The sequence below is a fragment of the Hoplias malabaricus genome, chromosome 1 (assembly GCF_029633855.1).
Source record: "Hoplias malabaricus isolate fHopMal1 chromosome 1, fHopMal1.hap1, whole genome shotgun sequence".
In the NCBI taxonomy this organism is placed as follows: Eukaryota; Metazoa; Chordata; class Actinopteri; order Characiformes; family Erythrinidae; genus Hoplias; species Hoplias malabaricus.
In genome coordinates this window covers 63072302-63088674 of record NC_089800.1, presented here as the reverse complement: position 1 = coordinate 63088674, position 16373 = coordinate 63072302, and the positions used below count along the sequence as shown (strand labels likewise).

Genomic DNA, 16373 nt, shown 5'->3' with positions numbered 1-16373 from the left:
AATATTTTGAAAAGCACAGAAATCCTGTGTTTTGTGAAGACCCTTTGTTGTGATTCAAAGCCACGGTAATAGTTCAACATGTTGGTCCATCTAGTGGCTGTTTTTGGAAAGTTCTGGGTAAAGGTAATGAATAAATTAATATGCATATGCTGTAGACACATTCTAAAGTTTAAGCTGTCCAGTAAACATATGACACATTTGGGAATGACTCTACAAAAAACACTCACAAACAAGTAGGAAGCCAGTGCTGTAGTAGTTGAAGTTTAACTAAGATAGTTTGCTCGTAAAATAGCTTGTAAAATTATCTTAGCCAATGGACTAAATTTTTCAGCAGTGTTTAAGGTACTACATTAAAAATGAATCTCAAGAGAATTGGAAAAGGCCAATACGATTCAAGCAATATATAAAAATTCATAAGTATCTAGTATTTTAATTTGTAAACATATGTAATTTTATCAAATAAATGCTGTGAATGTTTAAAAGAGTTCTGCACTAATTATTTAAACTACAATATCATGAATTTTCTCCCCGATTCGGTGCTAAAGAAAAAACTCAATGTCCCAGAAGTCCTCGTGTGTCGTAAAGAGTGAAGCCCGCGTTGCGGCAGCTGGTAGGCCACTAGTGTGCAGACGGTTGAGTAATGGCTGGAGGGGACACGAGATAACTCCTCGACTCGCTCATATTGTCTCCGTTTATTAGTTTACAGTCGGCACAACTCGGGCCGGAGTCTCTCTCTCTTGGCGGTTCTCTCGGGCGCTTGGTTCGGGCTTCGTTCTCTGGTTTCTCCTTCGTACTGTATGCAGTGGAATGGCTGAAGTGCCGCCTGGGCCTAGCGCGCTGTCCTCCTCCCCGGCCGACGCTCTCCCGCTGCCCGTGGACGGCTGCCCACTCCGGGGGAACAATGAGCGACTGGAGCGCGGCCTGGGGGAAGCTCTGATTCCGCAGCCGTCGGCAGTTAAACCCAAACAGAACAACATTCACACGAACTCGTCCCTGACCCAGCTGAACGGAGTCGGGGAGCACACGGAGGAGGAGGAGGAGGAAGAAGAGGAGGAAGAGCCCTGCAGCCGTCGCCGAGTCCCCGTCCACAACCACGTTCCCCACCCGGCGCTCCGAGACCATCAACTTACCAACAGCAGCGACCACCCAAGCTGCGCGACACAAAATAACGGAGCCCTCACCGCACACAGCGGCGTAGACACACCGGAGAACACTGCGACCACTCCGTGCTCCGCGGCTGCGAACCGCAGGACTGTCGGTAACTGTTCCTCTAAGGAGACCGGCGTAAAGTGCCCGGAGACAGCGACCGAGGATGGTCCCGCAGGCCCGGGGTGTCCAGAGGAGCAGGCCCCGCTGGAGCAAATGGAGAAATTGTCTTTGAACGAGCAGCATTCGAGCGACAGCGCCATCAGTTACGTGAGATACGAGTCCGAGCTTCAGATGCCAGACATTATCAGACTCATAACTAAAGATTTGTCCGAACCCTATTCCATATACACGTATAGGTACTTCATCCACAACTGGCCACAGCTCTGCTTTCTGGTATGTATCTAACACTGGGGAGCTCAGGAATTGTGTTTAGGGGAAGGCCAAAGAGACACAGTGCAATGTACAAACGAAGAAATCATGTAAAAAATGTATGACATAGATTTACATTTACATTTCACGAAAAAATACATATGACTTCATACCTACGGGCGTCATACAGACCGCTTGTGTAGAGAACTAATGCATACAGACCTCTGACATACATGCATACATAAACTTTATAAAAAGGTCAAGGATAAAACCTCAAAGCCCAAGAGTTACTTTCATTGTAGTCCTCTAAAGGTAAGATGTGAACATGAGTGATCATGGTCTAGTGTGACATGCCCATGTGTGGTTTCATAAAATGTGGAAACTGCATCCAATTCCTCCTGGACTGTTGTAATTATTATTATTTTAATTAGTGTTATAGATGCATCTAAACATAGTTTGTATAGGGTTTCATTCATAGTAAAATCAATAAAAAGGACTTACATCAAATATTGGTCAAATCTAAAAATGGATGTGTGTCAGATATCTGTCTGAGCACACATTTGCTGGTTCTGAAGTGAAACTGATATCCTATTTATTGTCTCCTTAGCTCGAGCACGTCAATGTATGACAGAAAGTAGGGATTCATGAAGCTATGTGTCACATTGTTGTTAGCAGATAGGTTTCACCACATTTGTGTCTTAGAGATAAAAAAAAAAATTGGGGACTTGGCAACTTCTCTAATCATATTGTAAACTTATGTTGGTCAGAATTGTCTTTGAAAAGTGTAAATGCCTCTTCGCTTCAGTGGCCATGTTCTAACGGGGCGTGATGAAAGCAGACAGTCTGCTACATTTTGTTTAATATCAGAGTTTTTTGGTACTGAAGGGGTTAAAGCCAAATAATTTGAACATTTTATCTTATATAATTTAATTGACAATCAGAAATATATAACCGTGTAATCTCTGGAAGGACCTGGCTTATCAGCTTAAATTTACACATTAAGAAAACAAATAAAATAAATGTAACAGGAAAAAATAAGAACCTTAATTTGCAGAATGTGGTTTCCTGTTCGTAGAAACATTAACACTCCTGTTTTAGGTGAATAACATCATGTGCTGTTAAGTTGAATGTTAGACAAATGAAAGTGCTGTCATTAATGTGTAACATTTTTTCCAGCCTGTCAACATTTTTATTTAAAAAAATGACCGTGACATGCTTTTTTTTACCTGAGGTATTTTGTGTGATGCATATTTTAATCTTTTCCAAACCTCCCAAAATCTGCTGAATAACAAAATACATTGAGTGCACTGTCAACAACTTTTTGCAGTCAGTTTGTGGAGGTGTTGAATTCAGTTTTAGTCTCTCCTTTTTGTTTATTCAAATTTTTAGAAATGCAAAATTTTCAGTTTTCTGTTACTGCTCTAGTAGTCATATGTTTGAACAATTACATCAGGTTAGAAACATCCTGCGTGTATTCACAAGCACACAGTTTGGATTTCATATTGCTTCCCATCAGAGTGTTTTTATAAAATTATTGGTACAGAGTTAAAATAAGTACATTCTCAGTGTCTGCCTTTTTAGTCCAGCTGAATGTTTGACTAATTGTCTCACACCCCCAGAAATGTTGGTTTGTTACCTTTTTCCTCATGCTGTAATGTTTTACAGGCTATGGTGGAGAGAAACTGCGTTGGTGCCATTGTGTGTAAGCTGGACATGCACAAGAAGATGTTCAGGCGGGGCTACATTGCTATGCTTGCTGTGGATTCCAAATTTCGCAGGAAAGGCATTGGTATGTGTGACTCTGGCATTGTGAAGATAATGCCCCTTTTGCATGGAGCAACGTCTACAGATGTCTTTACTATTGTAACTTTTGTAGCTAGCTCAGCGCATGCATGAGCTGTTCATATATTTTCATTAGACTTGAATACATTTTTAATGCTCAGTGAACCAGTGCCTCAAATCAAAGAATCAAATTAATTGAATGATTGCAAAGAGAAGTTCCTACATAAATTGTAGTGTAGTCCCCTAATCGAACTAGCTGAAATGTGTTTATTTATTTATTATATTTAAATTAATTGTTTATTTTGTACCTTACCTCAGTGTCTGGTGCTGTTATGTTGTTTAAATTTGTGTAATCACTTCCAAACTCTAGGAAATAATTTGGAATTGATAATTATTTTATCTTGGGATGGGTAATTCTCAGAGAATTGTAATTTTCTGATTCTGAATTGATTTAGTTTGGTATGGCATTTCCCCTAGAATAAATAAACCAATGATTAAAATCATGGAAGTTGTAGGATTCACACGCACAAAGGCCAACTTTCATAAAGCAAATGATAATGTACTATAAGCTATATTCAGATTCGGTCAACAATTAACTTGTTGATTATATACACAGGAAATAAATTATTGCATAGGTTACAAGTCTCACGCCTTTATTGAAATCAGTTAAATTTAATTTAATTGTAAGGTGCCTTAGAGATTCCCATGCCTGTTGTTTGTTTAGGCTATATTAATAATCTTTTGTTGTTTCAGGTACAAACCTTGTTAAAAAGGCAATCTATGCCATGGTGGATGGGGACTGTGATGAGGTAGGAGATGACATCATCCTGGTTAATATGTCTACTGATCAAGCATAACATTATGACTACCTCCTTGTTTCTGAAACTTCTATTAACCTCCTTAGTTCCACTGACCATACAGGGGCACTTTGTTATTTTACAATTACAGATGCTAGTTTGTCTGTTGCTCTGCATACTTTTTGCGCCTTTCTCCCTGTTCCTCAGTTGTCAGGACCTCCACAGAACCACCACAGAACAGGTATGATTTGGGTGGTAGATCATATTCAGCACTTGTGTTGTGCTGGTACAAGTGGATCAGACACAGCAAAGCTGCCAGAGTTTTTAAACCCCTCACTGTCACTACTGTGACTGAGTCCACTAACAAAAATATCAAGCCAACAGTGTCCTGTGCGCAGCATCCACTGATAAAGGACGACCAACACCTGCTGTGCTGCAGCAGATGAGCTACTGTCTCTGAATTTACATCTGAGGTGGACAGGCAAGGTATATGTGTCTAACAGAATGGAGAGGGTGTGGACACTGTTTAAAAACTACAGCATTACTGCTATCTTCCTGTATGATCAGTGGAGCTGAGAGAATGGAGTTTAGCAGCAAGATGTCATAATATTATGGCTGATCAGTATGTGTACTTATCATTTTTTTCACATGTAATATACATATTGTAAGCTCTTTGCATTTTAAATCAGTGAGTGTAAGGTTTTGATCTAGGAAAAAGTGCAGAATAGAACCAGTGCTCCGTTTGTACTCCTGCCATTTATTTGTTCTGATTGTGATTAAACGCCATTTGATTAATCATCCACAATCTGAATCTGCTCCATTGCACAGGTCGTGCTAGAGACGGAAATCACCAACAAATCTGCCCTGAAACTTTATGAGAACTTGGGCTTTGTCAGGGACAAGCGGCTCTTCAGATACTATTTAAATGGAGTGGATGCTCTTCGACTTAAACTCTGGCTACGCTGAGTCCACCTGTGACCTCCACAACGTTTCCTTTGGTCCTCAGTCCTCTGTCCTCCTGTCCCTCTGCCCCAGCCCAGAAGAGCTGTGTTCTTTCAGTGAGTGTGGCGAGTCAGCCTCCAGTGAGCCGCAAACAGGAGGCAGCCTCGCATGAAAAATTAGCAAAATAGTTTTGAATACCTTTCTGCAAGTCCAAGTTTTTTTGCAAAAAGGTGGAGGGTGCTAATATCTGAAAGAAATCACTGACGAGGAAAAGCTGGTGGCTTTGCACTGTGCCATCTAAAGGCCTAATTGCTGGTCGCTGTGTGATTGCATTGGCCATTAAAGAATGACTGGGCAGGACATTAGCATCATCTGTAGGACTCATGCCGAACTGGATCAGGCTATTAAAAAAAAAAAAATAAAGGCATCGCCCCTCTATTCTTTTATTTTTTATGAATTATAACTGAGGGTTGGAAAATGAACAATAATTAAAACAACTTAAAAGAAACACAAAAAGAATAAGGAGAAACAACAGGAACTACACTAATGGATCTTATTTCTTTTTTGTTTTCTTTTCTATTGTTTTCTTCATATGAGGGTTCATGGGGATGTTGAAGGTTCTGATTGTGTTAGAGCCTAGAGCATTGGCTTGTGTTTGTGTTTGGGGGTCTATTCTTTGTGTTTGTTTTATTTCATTTTTGTTAGCTGACCTCCCCTCATTTTACCCATGCAGCTGCTCCAGAATCATGTGCACTTGTTGCAAAAGAAGGCACCACGTCTTTTTCAAACATACTCGGTCCATACAGATCCAGAAGCCAGCATTTTACTTTTTTCTAGAGTGGAAATTCACGATGGTTATGACAACAATACGCTGTCCTCGTCTAAGCTGCGGCAGTCTGATATTTAAATCGTTTGGGATATGCTACGTTCTTTTATGCATATGTTAATTTTGTGCTTATTTGTTAAATAATTTAATTCAATTTGGAATGATTAAAAATGGAAATATTTATTCAGTACTCTAAAGTGGAATGGTGCTAAGCCATTATTTAAATTAAATGAACATGATCTGCCTGAAAATATTTTTGATGCATTTTTTAACCATAACTGATCAGCCATGAGTGGCATGCGAGAATGCAAAGAAGATTCAGTTTTTTTTTTCAATGTTATTGATGTGTTTTGACTGCCAAGGGTTTCACTTATAAATGCTTATCATCAATTAAATAATAGTAAAAGCAAGCCTTTCAGTCAAGAAGACCCTATTACACATTTTTGCATTAAGGACCATTTTATCTTTTTGATTACTGTAGAGAGAGCTGGGAGCCACCAGGGTATCCGTGTTTTTGCTCAGTCCCAAATATTTCCTAATAATAGAGTTAAAATGGGTACTGCCTCTTGGGCCCTGAGGGCTTGTTTAAGAACCTCTGGTTTAGAGAAGGTACCTCTACAGTCCAGGTTTACTTTTTTACTAGTTCAGCAGCAGGGGGCAGCATTGAAATGCAAAATTCTCAATAATGTCTATTATCCCACACATTCAAAAACCTAAATTATTTCAAGAAAGGCTGTTCTGGGCAAATTATTTATGGCCTTTCATATTATTTATGATTGGGTATAAGTTCTGAGTACAACAAATTAATGGGTCTGTTTCCCAGACAGGGATACTTTTTTCCCCTTTTACTGGAGACTCTAATTAGAAGAAAAGAAATATATTTATTATTCTAATGTAGAGTCTTTGTTGAAAGTCCCTTGTATTCCAGGTATAAGCTTAATTACATCTATGAAAACCAACCTTAAATTTAGATCCCATTCTTCAAGGTAAAATGTTTTTGCGCGTGCGTGTGTGTGCTTGTCTGCGCGTTTATCTCTTGCTCTCTCTTGGCCTACTGAAATACCATTTTAACTTTCTCTTGCATTTGGCAGATAGACCCCCAATGTGCTTTGCTGTTGCTTCATTGATTTTTCTTAAATAATCAAAACATTTAGTTCATGCAGTCTTTGGTGGGAAGGTGTTTTGTTATTTTTTTTATTTTTTTTCTCCTCCTTTGTACAGAGGTGCTGGACTCCAGTATTAGACAGATGAGCATGTCGGAACATAAACTGTGTTTAAGTATAATTGTGGGTGTGTGTGTGTGTGCACTTGAAATTTCTTAAGAAGTTAAATGGAATAATCTTAAATCATATTGGATACATGCCATATGCTGTACATCCTCAAAACTAATGGGCTCAGGTGTTTGGGTCTTGTCCAGTTCTCCTTCAGGTCTCTTCTCCGCATCAAGAGCTCCATTTAAGGGTCCCATGGTTATTAAAAAAAACAACCACAATGTACTTCAGAATCAATTTGTTTTTGTAAGGGGTTGGGCTCCTCCAGGATGTGAATAGCTGTTGAGAGATGGAAATGTGAGTTATTGTCTAAACGTCCCTCTCTCATAACCCAGCACTGTTTGCTGAATATACCTACACCTTTACAAGGTGTTAATATGGTATCTCTGGTGGGATGTTAATTTCTGGTTCCTTAACATAGACCTGTGGCAGTGGATAGTTCTTTAAACCAATTTTGTAATTGAGAGTGAGAAGTAAAAAAAAAAAAGCCTGCATATAAAGTAATGGTCCTGTCTATACTAACTGGCAGTTTTTCGTAGCCAAGTACCAAACACTCTTGGCCTAATCATTGATGGGTACCGATCCAGATACATGTTAAGTCCCATTTGTTTATCAGGAATTAGTTCATGTGCTCATGCAAGATTTCACTAAACACAACAACATAAATTGAAATGCCATCTTTAAGAATGGTTTAGCTCTGTAAGCTATCTGCTAACTGACCATTAGAAAGATCCAACGGCTGGCAGATTCTAGCTGGATGTGACTATTTTGACTAGTCATCCCTAAGTAGAAGTGGAGGATAATCTGATTTGTGCACTCTGGTAGCATGACCTTCAAGGAAGGATAAATGGATCTGCACTTGCAGATACTGTACTTCTTGTCCCCATAAACCTACAAATTCATGTTTGTGTGACGCTTTCCACATGTCGGCTATGGCTTTGTGTAAAGGAGACCTGCACCTCGGTCAGGGTTGCATTTAGCTGGGCAGAAGAGAGGTCTGCATGTTGGTTTATGTCATCCCGCTCCTCTTCCACTCTCACCTCTTACAAAGTGTCTTGCGAGATTTCTTTGATTTCAAGTGGACAACAAACTTTGTTTAAAGAAAGTATAAATAAATTATTTGATTTTTATTGCACTTGTGTTTTGGTTTGTTGAGTAATGACATAAAGTAATCTATGTAGGGGTCCTACCCATTAGAATAAATTTGCGGCATGGGATTTATTTATAACACCCATCAAAACACTGCCCTGGGAGAGACAGTATAGGATAAGACTTGTGCTTATCTTACGTGGTGTGTTCTCTCATAAAATATAGCACTTGTTAAATCCAGCCAGCACTGCATAATTACGTACGCTGCAGAACAGGACACTTAATTATTTGTGCGTCTTAATTTGCGTTTGTAATTAAACTCATTTAAATGGGTGTTACAATTCATATTTCTGATGGGTAAATAGAAGCCAGCTGTATTCCCAACAGCCTCAATGTGCATTTTATCATGATAATTATGTCAGCTGGGAACCATTCACTAATAGCAAGCACATTGTTTTCTGTATGGCCACAAAACAGGAGGGCCTCTATAAGGCATCTGCACTTCGCCTACTCATCATGTCTGATATTGGTTGAAATGTAGTCATTTTTAAGTGAAAGTTGAAGTCTTTAAGATGCATCTGTTGAAGTAATGTGCAGCTCTGACCCTTCACCAATATTTCCATTCACTGATTTTTTTTCTCTACACTCTCCAGTGTATAGGATATACAGGGGTTGGACAATGAATTGAAACACCAGGTTTTAGACCACAATAATTTATTAGTATGTTGTAGGGCCACCTTTTGCGGCGAATGCAGCATCAGTTCGTCTTGGGAATGACATGTACAAGTCCTGCACAGTGGTCAGAGGGATTTTAAGCCATTCTTCTTGCAGGATAGTGGCCAGGTCACTACGTGAAACGCCCCAAAGTGGCTCAATAATATTTAGATCTGGTGACTGTGCAGGCCATGGGAGATGTTCAACTTCACTTTCATGTTCATCAAACCAATCTTTCACCAGTCTTGCTGTGTGTATTGGTGCATTGTCATCCTGATACACGGCACCGTCTTCAGGATACAATGTTTGAACCATTGGATGCACATGGTCTTACTGGTGCAATGTGCAATTAATGAAGCTAGGCCACCAGGCTGCTCCAATTTAGCCATGAAACCCCACACACTAAAATGACAGGTGTTTCAGTTTCATTGTCCAACCCCTATATATCCTAAAGTGATCGGCGGATATATTTTGCTGCAGCTTATTAATTTAAAAATGAAGAAAAAAAAAGTTGGCTTAAGTTATATTCAAAGCTTCTGTGTAAATTTGGAGTAAAATATATACATAAGCGATTTATTATAGAAATAAACTAATTCTCATTATTAGACACTACTCTGCCTACCTGAATTTAAAAGCTTTTAATATTTAACTGAATGTTAATTTTATCTAAGTCATTTAATCCATGTAGACCACAGTATTTTACAAATGATATAGTATTTATCTATATATAAATGATTATATATTGATATATCTGCTTCGTAATCGTCACCCCTAGCAAAGATTATACATGGCATACCTGTAAGGATGGGTATCAGTACAGCACGGATATCAGTGATAATTCTGAATTTGATCCTTTATGAATCAATCTAATCCAGTAACAAGTCTAGCATGGAATGTCAAGCCTTCATTTTGTCATGCCATTGTCAGCTTTTATACTCGTGGTTAGTAGGGTGAGCAGTTTGATTCTACATTTGAATGTAAGTGGGGAAAATATAGTTATTAGTTCTTAAAGAACAAGTATTGGATCTCTGATCAAAACTCAAGGTTGCCATGTCTATTGAACATGATTGTTATTTGCCGCCACATATTAAAAAATGTATGAACGTCTTCTTAAATGCTAGGGTTTACATACAGAAGTTAAATATAAATCAGAAAACATTTTAATTTATTTATTTTTCTATCTGAATTTCTTGGAATGTCAGTAACTGTCACACAGAAATTGTGTCACATTAGTTAAATGTACATCATTATTAAACCTGTATCAGTTCATCTCCAGCTCTTCCTGTTCTACTGAAGAAAATCAGCTATGCAGCTTTAACCACTTCCCTTTAAACTCTTCTTCTGCTGGGGGTTCTTCTTTACACACCCTTCTGTTTTTTTATGTCCCCATCTACCTTCCTGTACAGTCCATGAGCTGTCTGACTCTATTGACGTTTGTTATGTTTCCAGAGAAATGTTCTAAGTCCATGTATCATCCTGTATAACTCTTCCATGCCTCTCTTTGATGTCTGCAAATGTGTGCTTCTGGCCTTTTTGTCTTTTGTTCCCCTTAACAGGCATCCATCACTGGAGGAGGACTTGGCTTCAGGAATTCCTGAGGGTCCAGACCCTGTTCCTTTTCTTCATTCCAGAGGATGTCCTTTGAATTGGCTTGGGTTCTGTTGGATTCCTCCTTGTCAGTTCCTCTCTCTGGTGAGGTCAGACATGTAATCAAAAATAAATTAATACATTTAAAAAAATCTGCAGTGCCACTTGAGCAGCTTTGAAATCAGTGAGGAACCTGTGATCGCGTCATGAAGTTTAGACAGTAACCCAGCATAAATAAGGAGTGTTGGTTCCTAATCTCGAATCACGACATTGTCCATGGGTTTGACAACCTTATGAAACTCAGAAAGAGCCCAGAACCTCAAATAAAGTGTTATTGCACAGTGGAGCTGGACGAGTCATTTACAGCATGTTACGTAAAGAAAAAATAGGAAATAAAACAGCAGCAGAGTCTGTGTGTTTCTGAAGCTGTATTTAGTGCAGTCTCAGCCTATGTTTAGAGCAACACAAAGTACATTGGTTGCTGTTCTCCACTGTCTACAAGCTCAGCAGGATGACTACAAATTTTGCAACATTTTTACACATTTCATGCCTCACTCTGATTGAAACCAGCTGTAAACAGAGAATAAACAATGACACTGTCATGAATCTATTCGTTTATCTATGGCTCTGGTGCTGAATTCAACCACAGCGATGTTAGTAATGAAAACCTATGGTTCCTATCTAAACTGTTGGAAACGGGCTGGTTCACTGGAGAACACAGGTTCAAGAACCAGAATTATAGGTGGAAAAGAGCGAACAGTTCTCTGGGGTCATAATGAAACATCTGTGACTTGCGGCACGGTGGCGCAGCAGGTAGTGTCACACAGCTCCAGGGGCCTGGAGGTTGTGGGTTCGATTCCGATGGTGTGTTCTCCCTGTGTCCGTGTGGGTTTCTTCCGGGTGCTCCGGTTTCCTCCCACAGTCCAAAAACACACGTTGCAGGTGGATTGGTGACTCAAAAGTGTCCGTAGGTGTGAGCGTGTGTGTGTCTGTGTTGCCCTGTGAAAGACTGGCGCCCCCTCCAGGGTGTATTCCCACCTTGCGCCCAATGATTCCAGGTAGGCTCTGGACCCACTGTGACCCTGAATTGGATAAGTGGTTACAGATAATGAATGAATGACTTGCTTTTGTCAAAATACCACAAGGATCAAACACCACAGACCAACTCTATCCTGACTAAACTGCTCTTCAGAACGACAGGTTTCACTGACTCTTCCTTTAAGTGAGAAGGAGCCCAAGACTGAGGTGCAGAAGCTCTGGTTTTTAGCCATTTTCTCTTGCCGTATTTAATCAGTACACAGTTCACTGTGCTCATTGTGTTTATTTTGCTTTTGCTCTGTTCAACCTCAACCTTGCACTTTCACATAAATGTGGGTCTAGCGCTGTGACTGATACTCAGATGAGAAGATAGGACAATTCTATAATAATAATAATAATAGCACAAGATCAGAATGACTCGGGCCACAAAAAAAAAAAAAAAAAAACCTGACAGGGTGTGTTTAATATTTCTTGATCCCTGTAAAAGCACTGTACAAAAGCCATTGAGTCTTGAGGAAACTAATGTTCTGCAGAATTTAAACCTAAATGTAGGAGCATCTGAAGAGCCAGAAATATCTGAACCAAACTCTTCCGGGTGGTATATCAGACTAGTGTTGGATATTCCTGGTTAAATCTGAATATTTCAGTGCTTTCAACTTACCACTGAATGTGTAAACTACTCATCGCTTTGACGATCTCGTCCTAACGCTCTCCTGCTGGGCTTGATGCTTCTTGGTTTCTTGGTGTATGAGGACTGTCTGTGCTGAAAGGAATCCTTCCAAGTTTCTCTGTTTGAGATATGAATGTAATTTGGTGCAACATTTTGAGAGTTATCAGTTCTGTACTCTATCACACCTGATACCAACAGAAAAGTCCCAACGTCAAAGAAAACATATGCTTGGATAAATCAAAGATGGCAATCTAATTCAGATGCTATTTTTGCTTGAAGATTTTCTGCTTGGGGCTTAATCATGCTGTGTCAGAAAAGATATAATTAACTCTTGATTGTGTTGGACTTTTCAGAGGGGGAGGGAGGAGCTCTCCTGTTCCCAGTTCTCTGAAAGAGGATCCCATAGAGGAAGCACTGTGGCTGCAGCCCAGCCCACTTTCCATTCCAGCAGCAGCATAATCAGACCCAGCGGGACCACCAGGGCAAGGCTCAGTGCTCACCAGCTGTCAGTGCGCACCACATATATATATATTTATATATAAACAGCAAACAATTTAAGACAATCCATATTATGCTTTTCTATGGGCACTGAACTGTGTTCATAAATGAATGTTGGCGTCCACAATAAATGCAGATTGTAGTAGTTGAATTCACTAGTCATAGTGTGCACTGGAGCATTTGCACATGATGATCACCATGCACAATTCCAGGCATCATCTAAAGAGGTAGAAATGCATCCAGTAATGGAGTACCACATCCTCTGGTTAGATGGAGCTCCATCCATTGGAGTCCATTGTCCATTGGAATGAGTGTGAATGAAGAATGAAGTTCATTCTCAATATCAAATCTTGCTATCAATTGCTATCAAATCCTTACTGAAATGGCTCAGAACCTATTCTAAAGCCTTACCAGAAGAGTAGTGGTTGTTGCTGCAGCACAGCAGGTAGAGCTGTACACCCTTCATTTAAAGGAACACTAGGTAGTAGTTTTATTTTGATATTACAGCTTTAAAAGCATTGTGATGTACCACTGACTGGGAAAATGGAAAACAGAGCATCTGTTGTTACTACTCTGGGCTCAGCACTGCAGAAACTGCACTATGCATCATCTGGAAGTGGGCAGGAAACCAGCCAACATCCCTCCACCTCCCCATTGATTTCCCCGTGCTGTAAATGTGAATTACACTCTGCAAATGTAAGGGGAGCCCAGAAGCAAAATACTAAATATTACCTAGTGTTTCTTTAAGAAAAATCCATCCACATATCTCGGGCTGTACAGTGCATGAGAAGAAATAGGCAAACCTTATGAGTGTAAATAACTGCTAATGTGATATTAATATTTGCAGGCAGAGAATAGATAGTAATGCCCTGTGCCTAAAATATAGTTTCCTCAATTCCAATGCACAGAAAAATGTAATTGGTATAGAACCTTTACATTATTTGTAGGTGATTTCACATGCAGTCATTTACACAATACTTTACAGATCAATACATTTTAAAGATGATAAAGCAATGTTTTGTGAAAAATAATTTGACCATTTAAAATTGTCCAAAATGATCTGGAGTAAAGTATCTAAAGGTCAGATTCTGGCTACAGTCCTGTGCCCATACAGACCTTTGAAGCTATTTCAGCCACACTGCAAAAGGTATGTAGTTTAGGTAGTTTGTCTCCTTTTGCTACAGTAACACTTTCTACTCTTCTCAGGCAGCCTGAGATTAAATGTCAAAACATTTTTGTGAGAATATGATGACATTCAGCCATGTAAACATTAATAAGGTCAGGTACATTCATTATCTGTAACCACTTAACCATTCAGGGTCGCAGTGGGTCCAGAGCCTACCTGGAATCATTGGGCACAAGGCATTTCATATACTGGTGATAATAAAAACACCTAAACCACAAAGGCTCTTTTTTCCATATTTAGAGGAACTACAGCTGTTTCTGTTTCAGTCTGAACTTTGGTTTGAGGTACGAAGTCATTCTACAGACCTCCCATTCTCACCTGTATCATCATCCTCTTCCTCGGAATCTGAATTAAATAGCATTTGAAAGGCAGAATACACTACATCTGTGAAAGGGAACAAAAATGCTTAGATTTACTGGAAGTGCTTCATTTTTCACAAAAAAAAGTAGTCTTGAGATTTTCTCCTGTGTTTTCATGAAGATAGCAACACTTTTTAATGGTTTGGTAAATGCATGGAAATGCTTCCTCTTCATTCACAGTTCAGTAGAGGACCCTTGCCCCAATAGAATGGAAGTTTGTTTCGCTATTTCTCTTCATTAGGTGATGAAAGAGCCACCTCCAAAGATCACGTATCATATTTGATACGCTTGGCTGTAAAGAGCTAGCTGATTCCTCTTGAGCATTTTGACCTTAATTAAACTCATAGCAGATCCACAGCGTCCCATTTCAATATACTTGTCTGTGGAGAGTATACAAGTACACGTGTATCCACAATGTGTGCAGCATAAAGTAGCTGAGTTCACTAACTGTAAATGTTGTTTACAAACTACAGTTGCTCTGTACCTGATGGCTCCAGTTTGTGCCACTGCACCCTCCATGGCTTGGGGTGGAATACAGGTGGGCAACCCCATCTCTCCATCCCTTGTCCTGATAGGAACAAATATTATTAGAATAATTCATTAACAGATTACAATAGCTAATTATACCTCTTTTGTTTACAGTTACAACATCAGACTCCACTCTTCTAGCATGGCTTGGGAAAATAACACAAAGTCATACAGTTTGAGGTATGTGTATATCATAAAAAAAATTAATGTCAGTCCAAATGTCATTCAAGCCATGCAGGACTCCATTGGTGCTGCTGTTGTGTGCCATACCTGTGATTACAAGGAACATTTTCCCTGTACTCACAGGGAATGTTTGCCTTCTGTATCTAAACCTAAGCACATGTTAAGGCTTCAGACCTATGCATGTTGTGGTGGATGAGATTTTATGATGCTGTGACCTGTACTTGTATAAATATTTGGCAAACCTGTGAATGACAGTTCCCAAATCTCACTCCACACACAGATCTCACATAAAGATGACCACACACGGGAAACACTGATTGAGAATTTATGTAGAAATAAAAATCATAAACAATCCATTAGTGAATATTTTAAAGACATTAGCTGGAAGAGTGGGCCACTATTTGATCTAGGCTACAAAAGGAGTGCTGGCTATTGAAGTAGAAAATATATCACCACCGTCCAATTAAAAACATGTACCTACATTCCTGTTGATTTTACTAAAACATTTAAACACAGCGGCTGTCCTTCACACCGAGTGAACATTTCATGATGAATGGACAAATTATTTTAATTGGATGGTTAAGATGTGAAGTATAAAGACAAAAGAAAAATAATATAAAAATAAAGAACAAAACCAAGATAGCAAAGTAGTATGCTGTGTAGATTAAAAATGAACTGACCTGGTATTGAATGAACAATGTGAGGCATGTGTTGCTTCAGTGGGGGTAGTTTGCTAGTCTTTCCGTGTCCTAGAATTCCTTGCTGGGGCTCTGGTGGACCCTGCACACTGGTGATCATCCATGTTGAGGCTGGATGAAAGGGTGGCTCGTTCTCCTCCAGAAGACTCTGAGACGGTGCAACTTGGCTAATCTTTGGTCTGGAGTTGTCATTCCCCATTTTAAAGTCACTTCAGAGTGTCCTTGATGATGGTTTTCTTCTAAACTGTTTGTATGTGTCTATACTCAGTGAAGAATTGAAGCACGTAGGAATGTCAAAATCACATGCTACTGATGCAACACTCTGAAAGTAGCCTTGATTAGAGTGAAAAGATCCCTGGAATAGTAAATGGAGTTCAGCAGTAAAGTTAGCATTCCAAACCATAATCCAAGGCCCCAAGCCTTTGGCCCATAGCTTGTTTGATTCGAATGTCCAGAGTCATTGTCTTGTCCATTTTCTTTTTCTTCTTAAGTCTGTAAAAATAAAATCCACTGTTTCCAGGTTTCAGTAAAGCCACCCCTCCTTGATTTTGTATGAATTAAGTTTGGACCTATGGCAGAATGTACTCCTCTTCAACTTTAATCCACGAAAACTGGCAAAGTTGTGTTATGAACTGGTGTTTACCCCTCGTCTCGCTTTATATTTCTCCAAATTTGGCGTGATGAGGT

The 16373-nt window shown here is 39.5% G+C and overlaps 1 protein-coding gene across 1 annotated transcript; it reads left to right on the top strand.

Annotated features, from left to right (window-relative positions):
* Positions 1-560: 560 nt before the first annotated feature.
* On the top strand, positions 561-8241 carry naa30 (N-alpha-acetyltransferase 30, NatC catalytic subunit). Its single transcript, XM_066670268.1, has 4 exons — positions 561-1542; positions 3184-3307; positions 4054-4109; positions 4926-8241. Exons 1-4 carry the CDS (start codon positions 808-810, stop codon positions 5061-5063), a joined length of 1053 nt encoding a protein of 350 aa, XP_066526365.1. The 5' UTR covers positions 561-807; the 3' UTR covers positions 5064-8241.
* Positions 8242-16373: the final 8132 nt, after the last annotated feature.